The sequence below is a fragment of the Lolium perenne genome, chromosome 6 (genome assembly GCF_019359855.2).
Source record: "Lolium perenne isolate Kyuss_39 chromosome 6, Kyuss_2.0, whole genome shotgun sequence".
Classification (NCBI taxonomy): domain Eukaryota; kingdom Viridiplantae; phylum Streptophyta; class Magnoliopsida; order Poales; family Poaceae; genus Lolium; species Lolium perenne.
The window spans coordinates 25,867,912-25,893,531 of record NC_067249.2 but is presented as its reverse complement, the minus strand read 5'-3'; the positions used below and the strand labels follow the sequence as shown (position 1 = coordinate 25,893,531).

The window sequence follows — 25,620 nt, the reverse complement described above, 5'->3', positions numbered from 1 at the left end:
AAGAGTTGGTTTTCTCTTGTACATTCAGACTATGATCATTCAGGTATTAGTGCATGTTGTTCATAGAATGCTCCAGTTCAGTATTGTAATTCTTACACTTCAATTCATGGATTAGTGCTATGAACATGATAATAACACGAGTTCTATCAAATCTCGAGGACAACAAAGAGAATAAAATTGTTAACACTACAAAAGAGTTAATCAGTTAAAGATTCTCACTGACATTAGTGTCATATCAATAGAACAAACCAAGCAGAAGGAAGCTGTGACATGACTTCAGCGTGCTAGCAGTAGTACCTAGAATGAAGCTGGAAGATGTGGCAGGAAGAAGTACTTTTATGTAACGATTTCCTGGCTTTCTTCCTCAGCTGTTCTTGTCTGCACTTCTTGTTCCTTGCCTTTGTGCCCTGAGCCTAATGAAACTACTTCATGATCTTCCTCTGTATCCACTGGCCCTACTAAATAAACAAAGGAATGCAAACAACAGGAGGAAATAAATACGACAAATTAGTAGACAGAGAAATCAAAAACAAATTAAGATGTCGGAGCACTTGTGTTAGTTCACCTGCCGATTCGGATGACCTGCTCATCAAGTGTTGCGACAGCATATCCCTTGCTCTGACAGCGTCCTCATTTGCTATCTGGCGCACTTCCTCGCAGTAACTCCTCTCCTTAACTCTTGGCATGGCTGCATCATCCTCCATATCTACAACTATGTTATGCAACATGCAGCAGACATATATTACCTTATCTAGACTGTCTAGACTGACCGGGCACGATGTCTCTCCCTGCAGGTACTTCCAAGTGTCTTTGAACCTTGCCAGCACCTTTGTTATGCAGGTTGTGACCGCAGAATGTCTCCTATTGAACTCTGTCTTGGAGTTTAAGAGGCCTAATTCCTGGTAGGGTGTGAGTAGCCAGGGCAGAAGAGGGTATCCTGCATCACCGATAAAGTATTCCCCGATTTCTGATCCATCTAAAGCTACCTTTAGCTTGCTGCCATTCAGCAAAGTACCCTTCTCACACTCCTTGAAGAGTTCAGAGTCCTGCAAAAGGCCCGATTGGCTCATGCTACCTGACGATGCCAACCAAATGGTTGTGAACCGCATCTGTGGATCAATGACGGCTTGCAGTAGAAAGCAGTCATTCATCTCATGGTCGCAGTTTGGTCGAAATGGAATGTGAGTTGTACATATAACACCGCAGCAATTATGCATACTGTGGATCTTGTCAAACATGGATTTGATCTTATTCATCTCACTAGAGTCTGGCCAGCACAAGTGCTTCCTTGCTCGCTTGTACACAGCATCAACGAACCTCTCAGTTACCATCAAGACGGTTGACTCGTTCACACCAACAGAGGATCCTAAATTCTCCGGTGGCTCACCAGAGTACAACCATCTCAGAGCAATGGCTACTCGATCTTCTAAAGACAATACCCTCCCATCAACAAAGGTGTACACCTTCTTATCTTCCAATGACACCACCTTCACCAAGCTGCAGATGTAGCTAAAGGTTTTTCTTGTCATTTTGAAGACAGACTCAAATCTTTGCGTGTACTCAAAAGAAGATAAAGATTCTGCATTACATGAAAATGTGAAAAGGTTACACAATCGATAACTTGCAAGGTTTAAGGTCAACTGTGACAATGTTAACATAGAGAGATCCAGAAACCACTTATGATCTCTAATTATTAAGTATGTCCCCCTTCAAATTTGATCTCGAGGTTCCCCAGTGAGAGCAACAGATATTTAGCAACATGAGGGAGTGCAGCCAAATTGGAAATTAGCATTGGTCAACATGTAGCCATTGCAAAACGATAAAAAAAACCCCGCCTATTTCTTTACAAAAAAAGATTGCAGTGTCTGTTGACGTATTCAGGGGAATGAGCATATAGGGAACATATACAAACTCCAACAAATGGATGAAAGAAGAAAACAAATCAATAAAGCTACCAGACAAATTAAGATGAACAAGCACTGCCAATTTACCTCTACACATGAAAGCAGAGCAGCTGACATTTGTCTCCAAGTTGTAGGGGTTAGTTGTGTACAAGACATACCATTTCCTTGGATTATCTCCTTCACGTGCATATGCCTTGACATGCTCAACATGGCAGAACTTGTCCCACTCGGGGCCAGATTGTGCAGCAGCTATGAAAGCGAGCAGCCCTAGGCTGCAGTGGAGCTCCAAACGCCTTGGGTTTAAACCTGCCATGTATTCTGGGAGTATCTCCATAGTGCCATCCTTGATCATGAGCCTCTGTAGTGCAGGAACACCCTCCAGCACCTTCAACTTTGGGCAGTGGGTAATGGTTAGCTTCTGCAGTCTGGGGAGATTAGTGATCCTCTCCAAGTCAAGGCTTTCAATCACTTGCAGCTCGATCAGGGCAGAAAAGTTCTCTACAGAGGTAAGACCCATGACCTGTTGTATAGATAACACATTCAAAGCCCTTGCCTGTGAGGCAAGGCCAGGAGGAAGACACCTCAATTTGCACTCAGATAGAATAAGCTCCTTCAAGGCGGGAAAGGCTTGCACTTGTTCTTCCCACTTCCACTCATCCCATCCCACCATGCCCAGTAACTTCATCGTGTGCAATCTCGGAAATGCAGCCACCGCCCCGGAAGGATGAGGATTATGGAGGTGATAGGACTGCAGGATTTCATGTCCAACACGCTTGATGGCCGGAGCGCGGTCGATTTGAATGAATTCCAAACAGGGGAGTTGACACAAGCCATCAGGAAGTTGTGTGCACGAAGCCAGGTCTTCAGCCATCAGAATCCTCAAGCTCTTGAGGGGCACATCTGATGATGACATCATCCACCCTGGGAGCCGTCGACCAAAATACCCTTCTATGGCAAGAAAATTTAAGCTGGGGGGAGGGCAGAGCTCGTCAAATACCTTCTCGATTCGTTGGTTCTCTTCCTCAGAGGCCATATCTTCAATCAGCCCATCATTCCCAAATCTAGTACCGCATGTTAAGCATAGGTTGGTAAGATGCACCTTCTCAAGAAGCTTTGCCTTTGCTGCGAATGAGGAGGCAGTTACATTTTCCAATCCCTGTATTTCAAGATACTTGAGACAAGAAAGGGGGGCCAACTCTTCTAAGCTGCACCAATCACCATCCACCAGGGCTGGAAATCCATTTACTTTCCTCAAATTTGTCAGAACACAGAATCCCTTAGGTACGCCATTTATACTTGTATTCTGAAAGTTAAGGTACCTTAGTTGCCCTAACTTTACAATGCTATGTGGAAGTTCTACAAATTGCTGGCATCCTCTAAGGCTAATGTACTGCAAAAATTTCATTTTCCCAATGCTTTCTGGCAGACTACATATATCAGATCGTTCTAAGGACAAGTACCTCAGGTGCTTGAATTCATGCAAAGATTCCACCAACGCAACATGTGCAGACTCTATATGTAGAGTCCGTAAACATGGAAAACGAACCAATGAATCACTGAGCTTCATATTCATATGGCCAACTGATATGAGTGTTCTCAATGCGCTATGTGCTTGTAAAGAACTCCAGCCTAACCCATCTAATTCTGATGCTTTGCCTTCTAGAGATAACCGAATAAGCTTTTGTGCACTAAGTTTACTAACGAAACTAGTTTCTCCACTGTGAGCTTCTAGTGCCTCATCTCTAGCAACAAATTGAGCAAACGAGCGAATGACATCATGCATGTTACAAAATGATTGATCAATGTACTCTGAATCTAGCTCTATGAGGTTCCGCTGTATCATCTCCTTATAGTACTTTCTTCCTAAGTCTTCTAAGTCGTCTGAGGGTCCATGAAGAAATCCTTCACTAATCCACATGCCAATTATGTCGTCTCTTAGGAACATTGCAGTTTTAGGGAGAAGGGAGTAGTATAGAAGACATTGCTTGATGCCAGAAGGTAAATCTTCATAGCTTAAATATACTGCATGGTTTAGCTCTTCGGGCAGACCAGATACTGACCATATAGAATCATCCAGAACCATCTTCCACTCAAGGTGCTGATTATCCTTTTGACACAAGAGTCCTCCCATTACTTTGACAGCAAGAGGCAAACCATCACATTTTGCTACAATTTGCAAGCCAATATCCTTTAGCATCTCAATGTCACGGGCATCTGTCTCACTTGAGATTATCTGTAAGAAGTTTTACATAAATCAATTTAGTAGGGAGCGGTTTGTCTTAGCGGTCTGTTAGCAACTAGTGCCGATTCAGTTTTAGTTAATCCAGGATACCTAACAGGCTAACACGTGTGCGGGTCATATCATAACATGATACATTCTCACTTAAGTGAGATGCTAAGCTTTTCTCTTTTCCTTTTAATTAACTGGATGCTTAGTTTATATAACCTTTCATAAACAGTAATAAACCAAAGTCTGCAGTTAATTATGTGGTGGATATTACAATAAATATATATTAATCTAAACTTGCCAAATAAGTGGAATTACTGAAGATGCATGGAGTTTGAGAAGGCACCTGTTTCTTGAGCAATGACCAGGCATCCTCCTCCTCTAATTTGTCGACATGGTGGTAGGGAAGCACTGCTTTCATCCCTCGAGCAACTCTTTCGTCTCTAGTAGTGAGGAGGACTCGGCTACCTTTAGCCACAACATTAGCCAAGGGTATCTCAAGTACATCACCCCATGCTCCTTGGCTCCAGACATCATCTAGCACCAGCAATAGCTTCTTCCCAGTCAAGGCAGTGGTAAGGATTGGCTGAAGCACAGCCAATGCCTTTTCACCATTGTGCTTTCCCCCAGCGAGCGTGATGATTGTCCTGAGCAGCTCAACCTTGTCGAAGTCCTGGTTGATGCTCAACCATATCGTCTTATCAAACTCAGCCTTCATGGTTTCATCATTAAAGACCTTCTGAGCGAGAGTGGTCTTACCGATCCCGCCAACGCCAACAATGGCAAAAACCATGATGTTGGAATTGCCTTTTTTTTCAGTCAGCATGATCTCGACCAGCGATCTTGTGTCTTCTTTGATCTTCTCCCCAATCAAACCTGATCGGTCGAACTCCCATGACGTCTCACGGCTGGGATTACCAGAACGAGATGCGTGCACCTTTCTGCTACGACCCTCATAGGAACCGAGATTGATAAAGCTGAAAGAAGTGCTGCGCTCCCTGATGATGTCGAGTGTCTGGTTGAGCACCTTGATGCGGCTACCAATTACATGTGCATGGAGGGGATTACGCAGGCAAAAGAGCAAGGGGTTAAAGCACCCCACATCTACAGTGGACGGACCGTGCTCCATGGCCTTGAGTTGGCAGAGGTCAAGGATGTCAACAGCTTCATACATGGTGCGCTTGAGCTGCCCCACCCACTCTTGCACGCTACTGTCAGTGATATTTCTCCTATCAGCATCAGCGAGGAAGTTCTTGAGGTCCCTAAGCTTGGCATCCATCTTGTCGATCTCGTCTCCAACTCCAAGCAGCATGTGCACCTCTTCGGTCACCAACTCCCTCAGCATATTTTGCATGTAAGATGCAAAAGCATCCAGAACCATCGCCATTTTTGCTGTGTTTTGCTGCAACAAAGAAGATAAATCAACATATCATCTCCACCACTCGTTGTGGCTAAAACTTACCAGCAAAAAAGGTGGAAAAAAACAGCACTGGAATGCTTAGATTATCACTGAGGAACGAGTTATAAATTACAAGCATATAGGCAAAAGCTACTTAGATCAATTGATGAAAGCAAGGCCAGCTAAAGAGAGGGATCCGCAATTACCTTCAAGATGGATGGATGTTGGGCCCACTCACCTCCTCTGGAGAAAATAGGCGAAGGGCTAAAAACTGATGGGGTGCTGTATATGTAAGCCAAATGGAAACTAATTAGTTTTTAGCTAACTCTATCATGTTACTATGTGATATGCAACTTGCACGCGTACCTCTGGGTCCTATGTTTGGTAGCCTGTCTTTGTCACCATTATAATATGCTAACTTCCAAGTTTGTGATCAACCGATCAACCACATGCATCGTATTTCCACACATGACATGTTTACTTTTGTTTGGATGTGATCAGCAGAACCATCAGCCACACTAGCTTTATTCAAGTATAAATCAACAGGATCCCCAGGCATGTTTGGCAGCTAGATAGCTGGTAAACGGTACAATAAAGTCGATATCGCCTCCAAAAATTGAGAAAGCAGTCACCAGCTGGTAGAATCAGCTAGTCTACCCGGTCTAGGACGGAGATTATAGGGGAAGGAGGGGGCGGTGTGCGTGCGGAGGCGCGGTCGCCGGCGGCAAGGCGCCGCCGCGCGAGCTTGAAGAAGGCGGCGGCGGCTGAGCAGAGGCGGCGGCTAGGGTTTGTAAGTCCGACTCCTTGAGGAGTCTGCAACAAATATATGTTATTGCTTAATTTCAGAAATCCTATTACAACTCTTATTTATAATGGAAATAGATAATTGGGCTAAGCCCCTAACTAGGCCTGGCCGGTGGGCCCCCTCCGGTGGTAGACCAGGCCGGTCATAACATCTCTCCCCGCCTGCGCAAACAGCTTGTCCTCGAGCTGGTAGTCTGGATAATGCTGCTGGAACTCATCACACGGTTCCCAAGTCGCCTCTTCGGCCGGAAGACCCTCCCACTGCACCAACAAGTACCAAACATCACGACGCAACTGGGCCCGCAGCACCTTGGCCGGGCTAGGAAGCAAACGTCCATCTGCAGTCGGCGGAAGTGGTGGCGTGACGTCCGGTGGCATGCCACGGTAGGGCTTGAGCAGCCCCACGTGGAAGACGTCGTGAATGCGCGCCCCGGCGGGCAGCTGAAGCCGATATGCCAGAGTCCCAATACGCTCCAAGATGATGAAGGGCCCCGCGTAGCGAGGACCATGCTTACGCTTCGCCCGTGGGTCTAGGGACTGGTGGGAGCGGTGCAGTAGACGCAACCACACCCAGTCGCCCACCGCGTACTCCACCTCACGGTGTCGGCCGTCATAGTGAGATGCTGCCGCACCTCGGCGAGCATCTCGTCGCGGGTACGGATGAGCTCGCCTGCAGCCTCCGTCCGTGCCGTCGCCGGGTCCACCGGCAGAATGGGCGGAGGTGGCCTACCGTAGACCACCTCGAAAGGCGTGGCGCGCAGGGCAGAGTGGTATGAAGTGTTGTAGCAGTACTCCGCCCACGCAAGCCAATCCACCCAAGCACGAGGACGATCACCTGTAACACAGCGCAAATACATGGCGATCACCTTATTGACCACCTCGGACTGGCCGTCCGTCTGGGGATGGAACGCCGTGCTGAACCGGAGTTTGACCCCCGCCATGCGGAAGAGATCCCGCCACACATGCCCCGTGAACACCGGGTCCCGATCATAGACGATCGACGAGGGGAACCCGTGTAGGCGGACGATGCCGTCAAAGAAGGCGCGGGCCACCGACGCGGCCGTGTAGGGATGGCCGAGCGAGATGAAGTGGGCGTACTTGGAGAAGCGGTCGACCACCGTGAGGATGACGGACTTGCCCCCCACCCTAGGGAGGCCCTCAATGAAGTCCATGGAGATGTCCGCCCACACCTGCGAAGGCACGTCGAGGGGCTGCAACACGCCGGCTGGTCGCAAAGTCTCCGTCTTGTTGCGCTGGCACGTCTCACACGAACGCACCCAGTCCTCGACCATGACCCGATCACCAGGAACGTAGAAGTCGGCGCGGAGGCGGTGGAGGGTCTTCTGGACACCCTCATGACCCGTGGAGTGAGCCAGCAGCAGCACCTGATGACGGAGGTCGTCGTGGTCGGGCACGAACACCCGGCGCCCATGGAGGAGAAGACCATCGACGAAGCGCCATGGGTCGTCCAGCTCACCCGCGTCAAGCTGCTATCGTAGAAGCTGAGCATCCGGTGCGGTCGTGGTAGCCTGACGGATGAGGTCGAAGAGGGCGAAGGAGGGCCCCGAGCAGATGCATAGCAGCCGCCCCTTCGAAGCGGCCTCGGCACTGTCAGGCTCGGCATCGCGGCGAGACAGGGCATCGGCCACGGTGTTGAGGCGCCCAGGGCGGTACTCCACCGTGAAGTCGAAGCCGAAGAGCTTGCTGATCCACTGATGCTGGGGCACCGTCGACAGCCGCTGGTCGAGGAGGAACTTAAGGTTGTAATGGTCTATGCGCACCCGGAACGAGCGCCCCCATAGGTAGGGTCGCCAGTGGCGCACGGCCTGCACCAAGCCAATGAGTTCCTGCTCGTATGCCGCGAGCTTGAGGTGACGTGCAGCGAACGGTCAGCTGAAGTAGGCGAGCGGCTTGTCGCCCTGGTGTAGGACGGCACCGAACCCCGCTCTCAAGGTGTCGCAGTCGATGATAAACGGCCTGTCGAAGTCCGGCATCTGGAGCACGGGACCCATCGTGAGAGCCCCCTTCAGGGCCTCGAAGGCAGCGGTAGCCTCGTCGTCCCAAGCGAAGGCATCGCGGCACAGCAGGCGCGTGAGCGGTGAGGCGATGAGGCCAAAATCCCGAATGAACTTTCGGTAGTACCCGACGAGGCCCAGGAACCCACGCAGGGTGCGCGGCGAGTGCGGCATCGGCCAGGCGGTGTCGGCTGCCACCTTGTCCGCATCCATCGCCACCCCGTCGGCGGAGATGACGTGGCCGAGGTAGGCCACCGAAGTCGTCCCGAACGAGCACTTCGAGCGCTTGAGGTGGAGGTGATGCGCTCGAAGCTCGTTGAAGACGATGGCGATATGCTGGAGGTGCTCCGCCCAAGATGTGCTGTAGATTAGTATGTCATAAAAAAAACCAGCACAAACCGGCGTAAGTATGGGCGGAGGACGTCGTTCATCAGGGCCTGAAAAGTTGCCAGGGCATTGGTGAGGCCGAAGGGCATCACCAGGAACTCGAAGTGGCCATGATGGGTCCGAAACAACGTTTTGGCGATGTCCTCCGGATGCATGCGCACCTGATGATAGCCCGACCGAAGGTCGAGCTTGCTGAAGAACCGCGCCCCGTGGAGCTCATCAAAAAGCTTGTCGACCACCGGAATCGGGAACTTGTCTGAAAGAGCAAAGTCTAAATCCCGTGTTTTGTGTGTTTGATGACAACACTTGAGTTATCTCACCGTGCGCCTTGAGTATCATTGCTAGATTTGCAAGTGCACAGTGACCTCGTTGGACACGTCAAGATCGGAGGACTGAAGCGTAGTTATGGGTAGCTGTAGGTTTTCTGGTTTTGTGTGTGTTCCGCGAGGTGACATGGCTGGAGAGAAAAAGGGAAGAAAACTAGTTTTAGCCAGGCCGGTACTACCGGTACCTGTAGCGGTAGTACCGCTACCCCTATAGGTACCGCCTCACGGTACCGCTCTGAGTTCTGTGCTGGATTTGTCCCTCAGTACGAGTTACGGTACCTCTGCGGTACCTGGAGCGATAGTACCGCTCACGAGCGGTAGTACCGCCCATGGTACCGCCCAGGTACCGTAACTAGTTACGGCAGTACCGCTCTGGTACCGCTCCGGTACCGCTTTGGGTCCAGTAAGGTTGGAACCCCATTGCGGTACCTGTAGCGGTAGTACCGCTCTGCGTTCACGTGGACCAGATCTGGGGAATTCGAGCTCAGAGCAGTAGTACCGCTTAGGCAAAAACTGGACATAACGGTTGGATTTGGAGGAGCCTATTTAAGGGCTCCTTCTTCCCCAATTCGTTTTATCTCTTCCCTCTCTCTCTCCCCTCCATTGTTGCTGAGCTTAATCCTTGAGGATCTCCCCAACCATCCAACCAATCTTGCTCAAATTTTGAGGAGTGGTGGAGGAGACCTCGATCTATAGTTCTACCAAGAGAGATTTCACCAATACTTGCTACTCCTTAGTGGATCTTGGTGTTAGGGTTCCTATTGTGGGACTTTGGAGAAAGTGCATCCATGGAGGCTAGCTTGGTGTTGTACTAGCTCCATGGATTGTTGGGAGCCTCCTTGTGGTGTGGAGCTCGCCCCAACCTTGTGAAGGAATCACCGCCTCGACCGGTGCCTTAGTGGAGAAGGGGGAGCACCTTTGTGGAGCTCTCTCGAGGAAGAAGGTGAGGCCTTCCTTCGTGGTGTGGCCGCCTAGTCTCTTGTGTGAGACTAGCACCTCCTCAACGCAGACGTACTCCCTTTTGTGGGAGGAACTGCGGGAAACGAACCTCGCCTCGTCTCCGCGCCCTCCGGTTGTCCCGCTCCTTACTCTTACTATCTTGTGATTGTTCCTTTGCTTGTTGCACTTGTTCTAGGATCATTGTAGGATCACCAACACCACTAAAGCAATCACCTTTATCTTCCGTTGCACTAAAATTGAAAAAGACTAAAACTTGATGTAGCAACCATTCACCCCCCCCCCTCTTGTTCGCTACGATCCATTCAATTGGTATCAGAGCAAGGTTTTCTTGCTCGGGCTTTACCGCCTAAGAAATGGCCGAACAAGATGCGGGTGTGGCGAATGGGTCACCTTCCCTTGTGCCACCCGCTCCATCATCTCCCGTCGATACCACAACGGTTACGTTGGATGACCTCAAGAAATTGGAGTCATCCATCGTTAAACCAAATGAAGGCAATGATGATGGAGTTGGTTGCTCAAAAACCAAACCCTAGTGTTGATCCTCAAGCAAGTGCCGACAACCCCCCACCAAAAGCTAACCCCTTTCCTCTTGTTGATTTTGTCGCGCAAGCGACAAAAGATCCACAAAAGGAAGGGCTTGGGGAGACCGACACTTCAACAAAGGGGAAGGATGAGACACCGGTTGCGGAACGTCTAGGGGGTTATCATGAGGTGCCACCACCAAGTGATTACACCATAAACGTTCCAATACCTATGCCACATATCTTGACGCATGGTTCACCACCGTTACTTGAGTCAAATAACTTTGAAAATTGGCAATTCTTGATGAAATCTCATGTGCGCAGCGCGTCTACCGAGCTTTGGCGCATCATTGAGGAAGGCTACTCACCACGAGATCCAAAGAACTTGACAAGAAGAGATGTGGTGGATGACCAACTCAACGCCACCGCCATCAACATGATTCACATGGCCGTCACGCCAAAGGACCGCGCTCATATCCGCTCGCTCAAGACCGCCAAGGAAGCATGGGATAAACTCGACAAGCTCTTCCTCGGAAATGCGAGCATCCAAAGCTCTCGCTTCGATGAAGTGAACAATATGGCCGACAATTTCGTCATGATCGAAGGAGAGACCCCCGATGAAATGTACCGGCGCCTCATCGCTCTCGCCGTACAAATGCAAGATCTTGGAGCGACGTTCGTGGATGACCATTGGATCAAGCGCAAGTTCTACAACGCTCTCCTCCCTTATGAGGAAGTGAAGTTGACGGCCATCCGTCAAAATGCCTCCTTCCGTGCTATGACCTCCGATGAAGTTCTTAGCGAAGTCATCGCTTTGGACATCTCCAAGAAGAATGCGGAGGATCTTGTTGCTTGCGCCCACAACTCACGCAAGCCCAACCTTGCATTGAAGATGAAGATACATGAGGCTAGTGATAGTGATGAGGATCCTATTGAGTGGGGACCGGATGACCTCAAGATCAATTATCATGAGCACATGGCTCTAGCCGCCAAGAAATTTTGGGATGGAAACAAGTCCCGAAACACAAGACCAAGAAGATCACGTGACTCTCCAAGAAGCTTCTCCAAGAGCCCAAGGGAGGGGCAAAAGGCAAGAACTTGCTACAATTGCGGCGACAAGAGTCATTTTGTCGCGGATTGTATGTTTGAGAGAAGAGAAGATCATGGTGGAAGACTTATCCGCAAGGAAAGGTTCAAGTCACTCTCAAAAGGATTCTCCAAGTTCTCCCCCAAGTCCGATGACGACAAGGTCTCCTTCACCAAGAATCCTAGAGCCTTCATTATTCGAGAAGAGTACTCCTCCGATGAGGATGAGGAACGTGGGGACAAGAGCTCCAACAAGGAGAGGGAGTGGCCGCCATCGCCATTACCACTCCCTCTATCTCCCTCTTCGACTCTCCAAATGAGAACCTCGCCACCAACAATGCTCGTTGCCTTATGGCAAAGGCATCCTCGGAGGTAAAATCCCCCTCCAAACCATCATCCTTGACTAATGTTCTATATATTGATGATGCCACTAGTCTCACCGTGAAACGTGAGATTATGGGTTTGGATACTTTTCTCACTAACATGCAAGGGGATACCAAGACTCATGTTGGGGCTCTCTTGAGCCAACTTGGTGCGGCACAAGACCTCATAGAGGAGAAGGAAAGGTTGGAAAGGGAAGCGGCAAATGAGATTGCCTCACTCAAAGAGGAGCTTGATGATGAACTAAATTTGCGCATGTCTCTTGAAGCTAGTGTGATTGTCCTCGAAGACACCAACAAGGCTATTGTCTCCCAACTCACCAAAGACCGAGATCACACTCTTGGTTTGATGGGTGAGCTCAAAAAGAAGGTGCTCTCTCTCGAGGAAGCTAACAAAGTGAAAGATGATGAAGACCCCAACTCTTGCCATGACGAGCTTGTTGATCAAGTTGCTTCTTTGAGAAAGCACAATGCTCTTCTCTTGGAAGTCAATGCTCTTCAAGAAGAAGCCTTGGATGAATACTACCGCTTGTGTAAAGAGAAGACCTCATGTTGCAACCATGAAGAAGAAATTGCCGCTCTTGAGACCACCAAGGCCAAGCTATCAAGTTTGAGTAGCATGCAAGAAGAGTCCTTGAAGGAATGTCTCCGTATGAGCAAGGAGAAGGCCACTTGTTGTGATCATGAGGAGGAAATAGCCACCTTGAAGAGGAGGGAAGCCAAGCTCATGGAGGTCAATACCATGCAAGAGGAAGCTTTGAAGGAGTACTTTCCTTTGAGCAAGGACCGTGTGTGTTGCACTCATGAGAGAGACGTTGCCAAGATGGAGAGAGACAACCGCATGCTCATGAAGATGAACGCTCTCCAAGAAGAAGCTTTGATGGAACACTTCCGGGTGAACAAGGCAAAGGAAGTACACGTGTTTGCTATTTGCCATCCTCACCCGAAGCATGAAGATGAAGTCAACCGTTTGAAGGCCAAAGTTGATAGACTCCAAGTTCAAGCCAAGTACTTGGAAGGAGTCATTGGAGCCAAAGAGGGCTCTTGCAATGAAGGAGGAGTGGCTACCAAGCCAAAGAGGAAGAGGAATAAGAGGACCAAGAAGAAGAAGAATAAGGAGAACATGGGGATCAACCTTGAAGAGAGCAATGCTAGCTCAAGAAGGGATGGAGTACCCAACTCCGCCTCGACGGGTTCCGCCGGCTCTAACAACCCTTCTCTTGTTCTTTTTATTGATTACTATGGACATGTTCGTGCTCTCTTTATTGGTCCTCAAAAGGACAATGTTGATTGGACTATTTGGGTTCCCAGACCCCTTGTTACTAACATGCTAGGACCCATTGAAAAATGGGTACCTAAATCCAAGACTTGATTCCTTGTAGGACTATGCTTCCGGTGGCGCTAAATGGGTGGTTGATAGTGGAGCCACAAGTCATATGACCGGAAGCAAGAATATTGTTGTCGACCTCGAGCCTTCTCACTCTACCGTATCATATGGTGACAACACGTGCTCTAAGGTATTGGGTCTTGGCAAGGTGGTGGTAACACCCGACATCTCACTTGTGAATGTCCTCCTTGTCGAGACCCTTGGTTACAACTTACTCTCCGTTCATCAAATTGCTCGCATGGGTCTATGTACTTTCTTTGATGAACATATGGTGGTCCTCTTGTGGAGCAAGACACTCCATGTAGCTTTTGTTGGATATGTAGAGAACGGATTGTATGTTGTTGACTTCTCCGGAAAGACAACATCCTCCGCTCTTTGCCTATTCGCCAAAGGTGACAAGGGTTGGTTATGGCATCGCCGACTAGCCCATGTCAACATGAGGACTTTGCAAAGTCTCCACAAGGGTGGCCACATTCTCGGACTAAAAGAAGATGTCTCTTTTTGCAAGGACCGTGTTTGTAGGGCTTGCGTACAAGGAAAAATGCATGGAGCTCCTCACAAGGCCAAGACTATCATCTCTACCACAAGATGCTTGGAGCTCCTACATGTTGATCTCTTCGGTCCACCGTCTCATGAAAGTCTTGGAGGAAAGAAATATTTCCTCGTCATTGTCGATGACTATTCACGCTACTGTTGGGTATTCTTCTTCAAGTACAAGAGTGAGACTCAACGGACCATGATGGAGTTTGCCAATCAAGTTCAACGCAAGTACGACAACAAGATCCTCGCAATAAGGAGCGACAATGGAACGGAGTTCAAGAACTATACTTTGGATGACTTCCTCGGCGAAGAAGGAATCCAACACCAATACTCCACGCCATATACTCCCCAACAAAATGGGGTCGCCGAAAGGAAGAATCGAACCTTGATCAAAGCCGCTCGAACCATGATGATGGAATACAAGTCCAACTACAATTTTTGGGCGGAAGCTATCTCTACCGCATGCCATGCTACTAATCGTCTCTACTTCCGCAAAGGCCTAGAGAAGACACCATATGAGATTCTCACCGGAAACAAGCCCAATGTGTCATACTTCAAGGTCTTCGGATGCAAGTGCTATGTGCTTGTCAAAGACACCCGTCTATCCAAGTTTGATTCAAGAGCTCAAGAAGGAATTTTCGTTGGCTATGCTACGGATTCTCACGCTTATAGAGTCTTCAACAAGTCAAATGGGCGGGTTGTAGAATCTTGTGACGTAACATTCGATGAAGATGATAGATCTTTGGAGGAGCGAAGTGCTTCTTGTGAGAAAGGAGATGCAATTCCCCCGGAGGCCATAGGAAGGATGGGTGTTGGCATTCGCCGACCCCAAGAGCTACCTTCTATGAGTACCGGGGAAGGACCAAGTTCCACCCAAGTGGAGCCATCTACACCACAAGGCCAAGCTTCTTCCATTGATCTTACATATGCAAGCCAACCTCTACCACAACCTCAAGTTCAACCTCAACATCTACAACAACAATCAAGTACGAGCTCTCTTCAACAAGCTCAAGAACAACATCTACCACAAGCTCAAGAAGAACATCTACCACAAGCTCATCTACAACAACAACCGACATCAAGTGACCAAGGCCAAGCTTCAAGTTCTTCTCCGAATGGTTCGGGGATGATCTATATGGACAATACCATTCCTAGTACCCCCGAGTCATCCGGATCTCATGATGATGATGCCCACTTCAACAACAATGAAGGTCAAGGCGGGGACCTAAACCGTGAAGAAAGCCAAGAGGACCAACATGAATCTACTCCTCTAGCCGTCACTCGCCGTGAAGATCCTATTGCAAGACACTTGCGCCTCAAGTCCCATTCTTTGAGTAACATCATCGGTGATCTAAAGGGCAAAGTAACTACCCGAAGACAACTAGCAAGCTTTTGTGAGCACCACGCCTTTGTCTCTATGGCGGAACCACTCAAAGTTGATGAAGCTCTTAAAGATCCGGATTGGTTGAATGCGATGCAAGAGGAACTCAACAACTTCAAGAGGAATGACGTGTGGACTCTCATGAAGCGACCCGATCATTGCCGCAATGTTATCGGCACAAAGTGGATCTTCAAGAACAAGCAAGATGAACATGGCATGGTCATACGCAACAAAGTAAGATTGGTGGCACAAGGCTATTCTCAAGTCGAAGGCGTGGACTTTGGTGAAACCTTTGCACCCGTTGCAAGGCTCGAGTCCATCCGTATCCTTTTGGCCTTTGCCTCTCATCATGGCTTCAGGTTGCAATAAATGGATGTTAAGAGTGCTTTTCTTAATGGTCCTCTACATGAGGAGGTGTATGTGAAGCAACCCCCGGGTTTCGAGGATCCCCATTTCCCGGACCATGTCTTCAAGCTCAAAAAGGCCCTATATGGACTCAAACAAGCTCCTAGAGCTTGGTATGAGCATCTAAAGGAGCTGCTTGAAGACCGTGGTTTCGAAGTGGGGAAAATTGATCCCACTCTTTTTACTAAGAAAGTCAATGGGGAGCTTTTCATATGCCAACTCTATGTAGATGACATCATATTTGGCTCAACTAACACAAAATTCAATGATGAGTTTGCTATGTTAATGACAAATAGGTTTGAGATGTCAATGATGGGCGAACTCAAGTACTTCCTCGGGTTTGAGATCAAGCAAATGGAACATGGCATCTTCATCAATCAAGCGAAGTATCTCCAAGACATGCTCAACCGCTTCGACATGAAGGGCGCCAAGGGAATTGGAACTCCAATGCATCTCAAGTGTCAACTCTCCCTTGACGAGGCCGGCAAAGCGGTGGATCCCAAGCTCTACCGTTCGATGATAGGTTCGCTTCTTTACCTTTGTGCCTCTCGCCCGGATATAATGTTAAGCGTTGGTATGTGTGCACGGTTTCAAGCAAGTCCGAAGGAAAGCCACGTTGTGGCGGTCAAGAGGATCTTTCGATATTTAGTTGATACCCCACACTTCGGACTATGGTACCCAAGGGACACGGACTTTGATTTGGTGGGCTTCACCGACTCCGATTGGGCGGGAGACAAGGTTGATAGGAAGTCTACATCCGGAGCGTGTCACTTTCTTGGAAGATCTTTGGTGTGTTGGTCCTCGAAGAAGCAAAATTGTGTCTCCATCTCCACCGCGGAAGCCGAATATATTGCCGCGGCAAGTAGTTGTGCGCAAATCTTATGGATGAGGCAAACCTTGCGAGACTACGGACTCGAGTATAGCAAGGTCCCTATATTGTGCGACAATGAGAGCGCCATCAAGATCGCCTACAACCCGGTTCTTCATGGGAAGACGAAGCATATTGAGATAAGGAACCACTTCATTCGAGATCACATTGCACGTGGAGACATTGTTCTATCCTTCATTGGCACCAAGGAGCAATTGGCGGACATCTTCACAAAGCCCTTGGACGAGAAGCGTTTCATTGAGTTGAGGCATGAGCTAAATATCATTGATCCATCGAACTTTGCTTGACCGTCGTGCACACATACCACTCTCAAACTATATATCTAGATGAAAGGCACGCATGAACATAGGGGGAGTGCGGTTTAAATATATTGAGCTATCCCTCCCCCCATAATGCATAAAGAAATCCAAAACATATGCTATTTGTCAATTGAGTGACTTATGAGCTTCATGTTGAGTTGTAGTCCGTGAGTCCTAGATACATCTACGCGACCTCACACTATTACACTCTTACACGGTGGTTTCGGCCACCAACATCCTCCTTGAGGAGTCTTTCGGTTCTTTGTGTTTCGTTGTGATCTTTTTTTGTCCTTCTTCTTTTCTTTCTTTTTCTTTATGTTTTGGAACATCACAATCTCGCTTGTTTTCCCTTTCGGTTTTTGCAAGCTTGGTTGTATGTTCTTGGTTCTCCATCCTCCTAGTTTCTCTACTCTCCTTTTTGGTGTTCTGATGCCAAAGGGGGAGAAGTTCCTATGTGGGTGGGGACCTTTGTTGTTTGTAGCCTTGGGGTCCTAGTTGCTTATCTTGTCTTATGGCTACATCAACAACTCTATGGAGGTATCTTATGGTAAGTTTGGGTATTCTCAAGGCTATGGTATGATAACTTCACCCAAATCTTCCTACATGATCTTATGTTACCTCCATATTGTGCATATGCTATTTGAACATGATCTTGTATCCTTGTTACATATGTGCTTGGTTTGTGAAATCTAGGGGGAGTTATGCCTCTAAGACGTGTGTATTTGTATTCCAATACATATTCAAAGTATGCACACGTTTAGGGGGAGCTCCGTCGAGCTTTTGCAAATCTAAGAATCTCATCATAATATCATATGCCTTTGAAAAGTCTTGTGTTGTCATCAAACACCAAAAAGGGGGAGATTGAAAGAGCAAAGTCTAAATCCCGTGTTTTGTGTGTTTGATGACAACACTTGAGTTATCTCACTGTGCGCCTTGAGTATCATTACTAGATTTGCAAGTGCACAGTGACCTCGTTGGACACGTCAAGATCGGAGGACTGAAGCGTAGTTATGGGTAGCTGTAGGTTTTCTGGTTTTGTGTGTGTTCCGCGAGGTGACATGGCTAGAGAGAAAAAGGGAAGAAAACTAGTTTTAGCCAGGCCGGTACTACCGGTACCTGTAGCGGTAGTACCGCTACCCCTATAGGTACCGCCTCACGGTACCGCTCTGAGTTCTGTGCTGGATTTGTCCCTCAGTACGAGTTACGGTACCTTTGCGGTACCTGGAGCGGTAGTACCGCTCACGAGCGGTAGTACCACCCATGGTACCGCCCAGGTACCGTAACTAGTTACGGCAGTACCGCTCTGGTACCGCTCCGGTACCGCTTTGGATCCAGTAAGGTTGGAACCCCATTGCGGTACCTCAAGCGGTACCTGTAGCGGTAGTACCGCTCTGCGTCCACGTGGACCAGATCTGGGGAATTCGAGCTCAGAGCGGTAGTACCGCTTCCCAGAAGCGGTAGTACCGCTTAGGCAAAAACTGGACATAACGGTTGGATTTGGAGGAGCCTATTTAAGGGCTCCTTCTTCCCCAATTCGTTTTATCTCTTCCGTCTCTCTCTCCTCCATTGTTGCTGAGCTTAATCCTTGAGGATCTCCCCAACCATCCAACCAATCTTGCTCAAATTTTGAGGAGTGGTGGAGGAGACCTCGATCTATAGTTCTACCAAGAGAGATTTCACCAATACTTGCTACTCCTTAGTGGATCTTGGTGTTAGGGTTCCTATTGTGGGACTTTGGAGAAAGTGCATCCATGGAGGCTAGCTTGGTGTTGTACTAGCTCCATGGATTGTTGGGAGCCTCCTTGTGGTGTGGAGCTCGCCCCAACCTTGTGAAGGAATCACCGCCTCGACCGGTGCCTTAGTGGAGAAGGGGGAGCACCTTTATGGAGCTCTCTCGAGGAAGAAGGTGAGGCCTTCCTTTGTGGTGTGGCCGCCTAGTCTCTTGTGTGAGACTAGCACCTCCTCAACGCAGACGTACTCCCTTTTGTGGGAGGAACTGCGGGAAACAAACCTCGCCTCGTCTCCGCGCCCTCCGGTTGTCCCGCTCCTTACTCTTACTATCTTGTGATTGTTCCTTTGCTTGTTGCACTTGTTCTAGGATCATTGTAGGATCACCAACACCACTAAAGCAATCACCTTTATCTTCCGTTGCACTAAAATTGAAAAAGACTAAAACTTGACGTAGCAACCATTCACCCCCCCCCCCTCTTGTTCGCTACGATCCATTCATTGTCCTTGAGTGTCAGGGCGTTGAGGGCGCGGTAGTCGATGCAGAAACGCCACGTGCCATCCGACTTGCACACGAGAAGCACCGGCGCCGAGAACGGTGACGTGGAGATCCGGATGATGCCCGCGGCAAGCATGAGCGCGCACTAACGCTCTAGCTCGTCCTTCTGCAGCTGCGGGTAGCGGTACGGTCGCACCGCCACCGGTGTCGACCCCGGCAGGAGGTGGATCCGGTGGTCACACCCCCGTGGGGGCGGTAGGGCCTGCGGCTCCTCGAAGATGGCACCGTTCTGCTGCAGGAGGTGGGTCAGCAGGGGGTGCTCGGCGTCGTCGTCCCCGGTGACGAGCTGAAGCTGAGGGGCGGGAGGGACTCCCCCGAGGCCCTCCCAACGGATGTGACGGCCCTGGCGCCAGAACATCATCGTCAGGGCGTCGAAGTCCCATAGGATGGGACCGAGCGTCCGCAGAAAGTCGACGCCAAGGATGAAGTCAAAGCAGCCCAAGTCGATGCCGGCGCACGTGATGGTGAAGTGCTCGTCGCCGATGGTGAGGGGCACATGCTGGGCCAAGCCGTGGCAGTGTAGGCGGTCACCGTTGGCCACGGTCACGCGAAGGTGATCTCCACCCATCGGCTGTAGATCGAGACGGCGCATGGTGGCGGCGGGCAGGAAGTTATGCGTGGAGCCCGTGTCCAACAACGCCACCAGTGTCTCGCCGTGGATCGTGACCGGCAGTAGCATCGTGCGCTCGTGGCGGATGCCTGCAAGCGCGTGCAGGGATACGACGAAGGCCTTGGCGGCTGCAGCCGGCGATGCGGCCGGCTCGGATGGAGCCGCCTCGTCGGCTGTCTCGGGTGTCACGTCCGCCTCGTCCGCGTCGACCGTCTCCAGGTGGAAGAGGCGCGGGCACACGTGGTCAGGCGCGTAGGGCTCGTCACAGTTGAAGCAGAGCCCAAGGCGACGACGTTCGACCTGCTCCGCCGGGGTCAGTCGGCGGAAAGTGCGAGTAGCCGCTAGTGCAGGACTTGCCGGCCCGGTCGGGGTGGGGCGGTTGGCGGCCGCGGTCGGCGGTGTAGGACGAGTGGTGCGCCCTCCACGGGCCGGGGGCTCCTGCTGCACCGCCTGGGCACGCCGCTCATAAGCGCGCGCGTAGTGCATCGCCGTCTAGAGGTCCTGCGGGGCCTGGAGTTCCACGTCCACACGGATGTGGTCGGGGAGGCCGCCAATGAAGAGCTCGGCGCGCTGCGGTCCTGTCACCCCGGGAGCGTGGCACGCGAGAGCTTGGAAGCGGTCGGCGAAGTCCTGCACCGTGGTGGTGAAGGCCAAGCGCCCGAGTTCCGCTAAGCGACAGCCGCGAATCGGAGGGCCGAAGCGTAGAAGGCAGAGCTCGCGGAAACGGTCCCATGGGGGCATGCTGCCCTCGTCCTGCTCGAGGGAGTAGTACCATGTCTGGGCGGCGCCGCGGAGGTGGTACGAGGCGAGCCAGGTGCGGCCGAGGCGAGGGTGCACTGCCCGCGGAAGAACTGCTCGCATTGGTTGAGCCAGTTGAGGGGGTCCTCGACGCCGTCGTACGTGGCGAAGTCGAGCTTGGCGTAGCGCGGAGGGTTTGGTGCGGCGGTGCCCTGTCCGGGGTACTCCGCGCGGCCGGCGTAGGGCTCCGCAAAGCGCGAGTAGGCCAGCTCCGGGAAGGAGGGCCTCAGAGGGTCCCCTGCGGTCGTGTAGACGGGCGGGGGCGCCGGCGCGGTCGGGTAGACGGGCGGGGGCGCCGTTGCGGTCACCCAAGCCGGGAGTTGTGAGGGCGATGGCGGGAACGGCACCTGCTGGATGGGTACGCCCTGGGGAAGTGAGGCGGGCCCGGCACTGGGGACCGGCGGCCCCGGCGACCATGGCGCTGGGGGCGGTGCGGCCGGGGCCGGGGCGGGCACGCCCTGGAAGGGCGGAAACGCCGACGCGGCCGAGAAGGCGGAGATGGCCGGGGGTAGCGGCGGCGTGGTCATCCCCTGGGTGCCGATCAGGTACAGGCGGATGCCCTGGACCGCGGTGGCGAGGTCGCGGATGGCCGTCAAGAGCTCCTGCTGCGAGAGGAGGGGAGCGACGTCGGAGGCCTCCGCCATGGATGTCGCGGCTCCCGTGCGAGAGCGGCGGTGCGGGAGGCGACGGGTTGGGCGGCGCGGAGGTGGTGGTGGTGGTGGCCGGCGAAGACGACATGACCGAACGAGGACAATCTGATACCAAATTGGTAGAATCGGCTAGTCTACCCGGTCTAGGACGGAGATTATAGGGGAAGGAGGGGGTGGTGTGCGTGCGGAGGCGCGGTCGCCGGCGGCAAGGCGCCGTCGCGCGAGCTTGAAGGAGGCGGCAGCGGCTGAGCAGAGGCGGCGGCTAGGGTTTGTAAGTCCGACTCCTTGAGCAGTCGGCAACAAATATATGTTATTGCTTAATTTCAGAAATCCTATTACAACTCTTATTTATAATGGAAATAGATAATTGGGCTAAGCCCCTAACTAGGCCTGGCCGGTGGGCCCCCTCCGGCGGTAGACCAGGCCGGTCATAACACCAGCCAGTTAATATAGAAATATGCATGATAAAGCTAGGCATATTTCGTCCCACTGGACATAGGGAATTAAGTTGAGGCCTTCACCAAAAAATTGTCGCATGTAGGTTATTACTATTCTTAATTAGCCGTACCTAGATATATTCTTTAGGATTCAGTATTCACATGAGTCAAGTTTAAACTTTTATGGCTTTTTTTGAGTGAGTCACCCGCCCCATCAGTAACCAAGAGTTTCGTCATTTAAAGTTTTACTGAAATTTCTCTTCAGCAATTTAGGACTTTAGGAATCTTAGTTTAGGACTTTAGGACTCTTAGTTTAGGACTTAAGAACTCATTTTCCAGATATGAGAGTTGATGGCACTTGAGACAGCTACAGAAATTGCTGAAACAGATATAGAGATTATTTTACAATAAATATAAAAATCACACAATGCCCAATATGCTTTATTAGCATATGGATGTACTAAATTATTCATGGTGTCTGTCAACTCCTAGGTGCTGTACTCTGAAATTTTCTGTTGGCTCGGAAGCTAGCGATAATTAAAAGACTCTCGATTAGGTTGATAGTTTCACACTAGACTAGCTTTCTGCACGATACCTTACTATAACAAAGGATTCCCTGGTGGGCACCCGTTAATTAGCACTAATTGTAACCATCTTCTAGCTCCCCCCACCTCCCACTTGGAGGAGCAAGAGAAGGTAGTACCTGCGCCTGCATCCCAATTGGAGGAGTAGAAGGTGGTATATAGATTGCACAAAAGGGTATTCCTTTTTACAAACATAGAATATGAAATGAAACTGAGAAAATAACTAGACATAAATGATAATTTAAAAAAGGATGCTAGAGAGAAATGACCACTAGATAAACACTAGCTATAGAGCCCATGGTATTTGTGGCAATAATGCCTTGGTGAGATAAGAGAAAAGCTGGCAGGCATGAAATTAAAGGAACCCTGTAAATTGCAAAATTCAGGTAACTTCCTGCTAATATACATGTCACAGTCTCATCGAGTACAACGAACTTGCCTGAAGTTATGAGATTTTGGCTCCCAGAAGTTCTTGAGCCGTTTTAGAAAGTAATCCTGGCGCTCCTGCAATTGCTTTGGCCATGGATCATCAGGCACTGTCATCATTGGGAATCCAAATGAGTTATGCATGACTATGGTTGCCATACTTATAACTTTCAAACAGTAGTGATGGTGGACCTGGACCTAATGGTTGTTGTTGCTTAAAATATTCAGAGATCTCAGTGTTGCATTCTACTAACAGTAATTTGAGTACTTTTAAATACATTATGCTACTGGAATAAAAGATGTAAACACAAACTCAGACACTCCAGATTTATTTCATAGCCAGCAAATCTGATGTACCGGAAAATGCACAAATTCGTATTCAAAAAATTCAGGATCAAAGGGAGAGCAGAATGTGCCTGGGCCCCGATGTGGCCATGGACATACACGGATTCGGTCGGCTTGGGTGACCACGGTGGCTCGGGGGTCGGGGCCGGTGCAGATGCCAGCGGCGTGTTGCAAGGCCTGCCCATACAACTCACCGCGTAGGTACTCCTCAATGCCAGAGCTCTGCCACCTGCTGGGCGCCAGCGTTGCCGCCGCGGCTGGAGCATGGTGGCGGCGGTTTGCGGGCTGCCTGTCTGGACCCGTCGAAGCGACGGAGGTGCCGGCCGCGCCGGTCCAGGATGTACACTGACTGGGGCGGCACCGATTGACGATGGAAAAGATACCGACGCCCCACCACCTCACGGCGGACCCTGTTGTCGCTGCGGCATGGCGGCGCCCCCGCATAAGTGTCACCAGAGTCGCTCCGTCGGCGCCGTCTTGTCGGGGCAACCCCCGGCTGCTTCAGGCCCACCGCCTAGATGGAAATGGGCTGGGTTGGCCCGCTAGGCCACTGACCCGGCTCGAAAGTTTCACTCTATTAGTCCCTACTTTGGTAAAAATCTTAAAACTAATATTTAGAAGATGAATAGGGTGATATTGTTGAATTTGAATGGAGTTTTCTTTCTTAGGTAATAGAATAATCATCTCAAAATTCAAATAAAATAGAGGTAAATCGCCATTTTGAAAGCTAACAAACATAGACACGATATCCTGCTTGATAACCTCACAGAGATATCCCCGCTCCCCCGCTCCCGTCGCCCCCCCCCCCCCCCCCCCCGAGGGCGGACGGGGCGCCGCCGCCCCACGCCCGCGCGCCCCTCCCCCTCCCCTTCCCTCGTCGCCGCCGTCGGTGGGAGCCGCGGGGCAAAGCCACGGCGGTGCCGGCGGCGGTGGCCTCCCTCTCTCCCGCGCGCAGGGACGCACCGTCGGGGCGGCCTCGTTTCTGTGGCGGAGGAAGGCGCCGGTCCTGGCCCCGGCTGCTGCGGGCTCCCGCCATGGTGTAGCTCGTGCCTGGGCGCGGTGGTGGAGCCTCTGGCCGCCACCGCCGGTGTTGCAGGGGGTGCTCGTGGGGGCGGCCAGATCTTGGCCCGCGGGCCTAGATCTGGGCTTGGTAGGCCCGGTCGCCCTCACACCCTTGCCTTCCCCATCGTGGCCTCCCGTGCATGTTGTTGTCGCGCGGCTGGGGTTGATGGTGTCGGCTGAGCAACGAGTTGACCGTCCTGCGCGGTGGCCGGGGTCCGGCGGTCCTGCTCAGCTGTGTTGGGACCATGGGGGTTTCTGACTGTTTCGTTGCCGCTGTGGGCGACATTCTTGCAGGCCATCCAGGAGTGGGTCCTTAGACCGCGCGTGCTCGCCGGGGTAGGCAGCATGCTCGCTGCTACAGCTGCTCTCGCGGCTTTGGTACGCTTCCCCTCCGACCAATTTGGTCACGCTCGCGCAGGTGGTGACGCTCTAGGGATGGTGGGGTCATCGGGTTGCCGCCGATCTAGCGTCGGGTCTGGCCGGGCATTGCCAGCCAGTCTGCGTGCACCCTGCGCTCGAGTCTAGTTGGGGCTAGTGCTTAGTGCGGCTTCGGTTGGGGGCGTGGCAGTGATTTCTACTTTGTTTGCTCTACGCCCTCGCGATGGTGTCAAGAACTTTGATCGGGTTTTTGGACCTCAGCGAAAGCTGCACATGGCAGTGGCCTGTGCCGGTGATGGCGGCACCTGCGGGTGTCGCTCCCTTGTTGAAGGCGTCGCGATGATGTCTCTCCTGTTCAAAGTGATGGGCTCCGTCCCTCCGCCTCAATCTGCTCTCTTTGGGGGCCTCGCTTTGGGCATGCCTCTCTGGTAGTGTATTGTGGATCACCTTGTGACCTCTTGCTGGTGTTGCAGCCCTCTCACAACGTCGGCTTGGCTGTTTTTGCACGGCTTGCTGCGGTAGCTGATGTCCTCCCTAGCGCCTTGGGGGGCTTTGCTAGGTCGGCGTCTGGTCGTAGCCCTTGCCGGTGTGCTTATCCCAATGCCAGGGGATGATGTTGTGTTCCAGGTCTGGACCTAGCTCGAGCTCCAGGGGTGGTGGCTCTAGGGTCTGGGTGAAAACTTTGCAGGACCTTCTATCTCTGCCGGTGATGATGGCGCACTCTAGCGCCATTCACCTTCTTGGAGGCGTCCCCGCAAGACCCCCCCTCCTTTGGCTCCTCAAGCTCTGTTAGGTGGTCGGCCCGTCGTTGAGTTCCCCGTGGATTGCAGTCTTGGTGCGGTGGAGGTTTGTTGGTGCGGACATGGCTGTGATTGCTCCGGTGCTGCAGAAGACAAAGCTCCCTTTTCATGGTTCAAGTTGGCGTTCCGGCGGGCTTGACGTTACTTGTGTTGTCTTCTGTTTTGTGTTTCGGTTTGCGCTTTGTGCGTGTGTGTTGTAACTTCTGGTGTAACTCCTAGCCGGTTGATGGCTTCGTTAATTCAAAGCCGGGCTCACTTCGAGCCTTCCGTCTAAAAAATAACCTCCCGGAAAGTTTGGTAAAATTCTGTGGGAAACCCATCTAACCCTGGGGT

At 51.1% G+C, this 25,620-nt stretch overlaps 1 protein-coding gene and 1 pseudogene across 2 annotated transcripts; both read right to left on the bottom strand.

Annotated features, from left to right (window-relative positions):
- Positions 1 to 111: 111 nt before the first annotated feature.
- On the bottom strand, positions 112 to 5,856 carry LOC127308552 (disease resistance protein RGA2). 2 transcript variants are annotated; one of them, XM_051339420.1, is made up of 5 exons: positions 5,737 to 5,856; positions 4,478 to 5,533; positions 1,992 to 4,137; positions 566 to 1,579; positions 112 to 458 (listed from the first exon to the last, which is right to left on the bottom strand). In XM_051339420.1, exons 2-5 carry the CDS (start codon positions 5,516 to 5,518, stop codon positions 337 to 339), a joined length of 4,323 nt encoding a protein of 1,440 aa, XP_051195380.1. In that variant the 5' UTR covers positions 5,519 to 5,533; positions 5,737 to 5,856; the 3' UTR covers positions 112 to 336. The 2 variants fall into 2 exon arrangements, with proteins under 2 accessions (XP_051195380.1, XP_051195381.1); XM_051339421.1 differs by having other exon boundaries at positions 112 to 455.
- A 2,414-nt stretch (positions 5,857 to 8,270) lies between these two features.
- Positions 8,271 to 21,249, bottom strand: LOC139832323 (uncharacterized; annotated as a pseudogene).
- Positions 21,250 to 25,620: the final 4,371 nt, after the last annotated feature.

Excerpts from the sequence above, each read along its gene's own strand:
- LOC127308552 (XM_051339420.1), bottom strand. The coding sequence starts at position 5,518 with ATGGCGATGGTTCTGGATGCTTTTGCATCTTACATGCAAAATATGCTG. Across the intron at positions 4,138-4,477 it reads GGTCATTGCTCAAGAAACAG|ATAATCTCAAGTGAGACAGA; the intron begins GTGCCTTCTCAA and ends AACTTCTTACAG. Across the intron at positions 459-565 it reads CAGGTCATCCGAATCGGCAG|TAGGGCCAGTGGATACAGAG; the intron begins GTGAACTAACAC and ends TTGTTTATTTAG.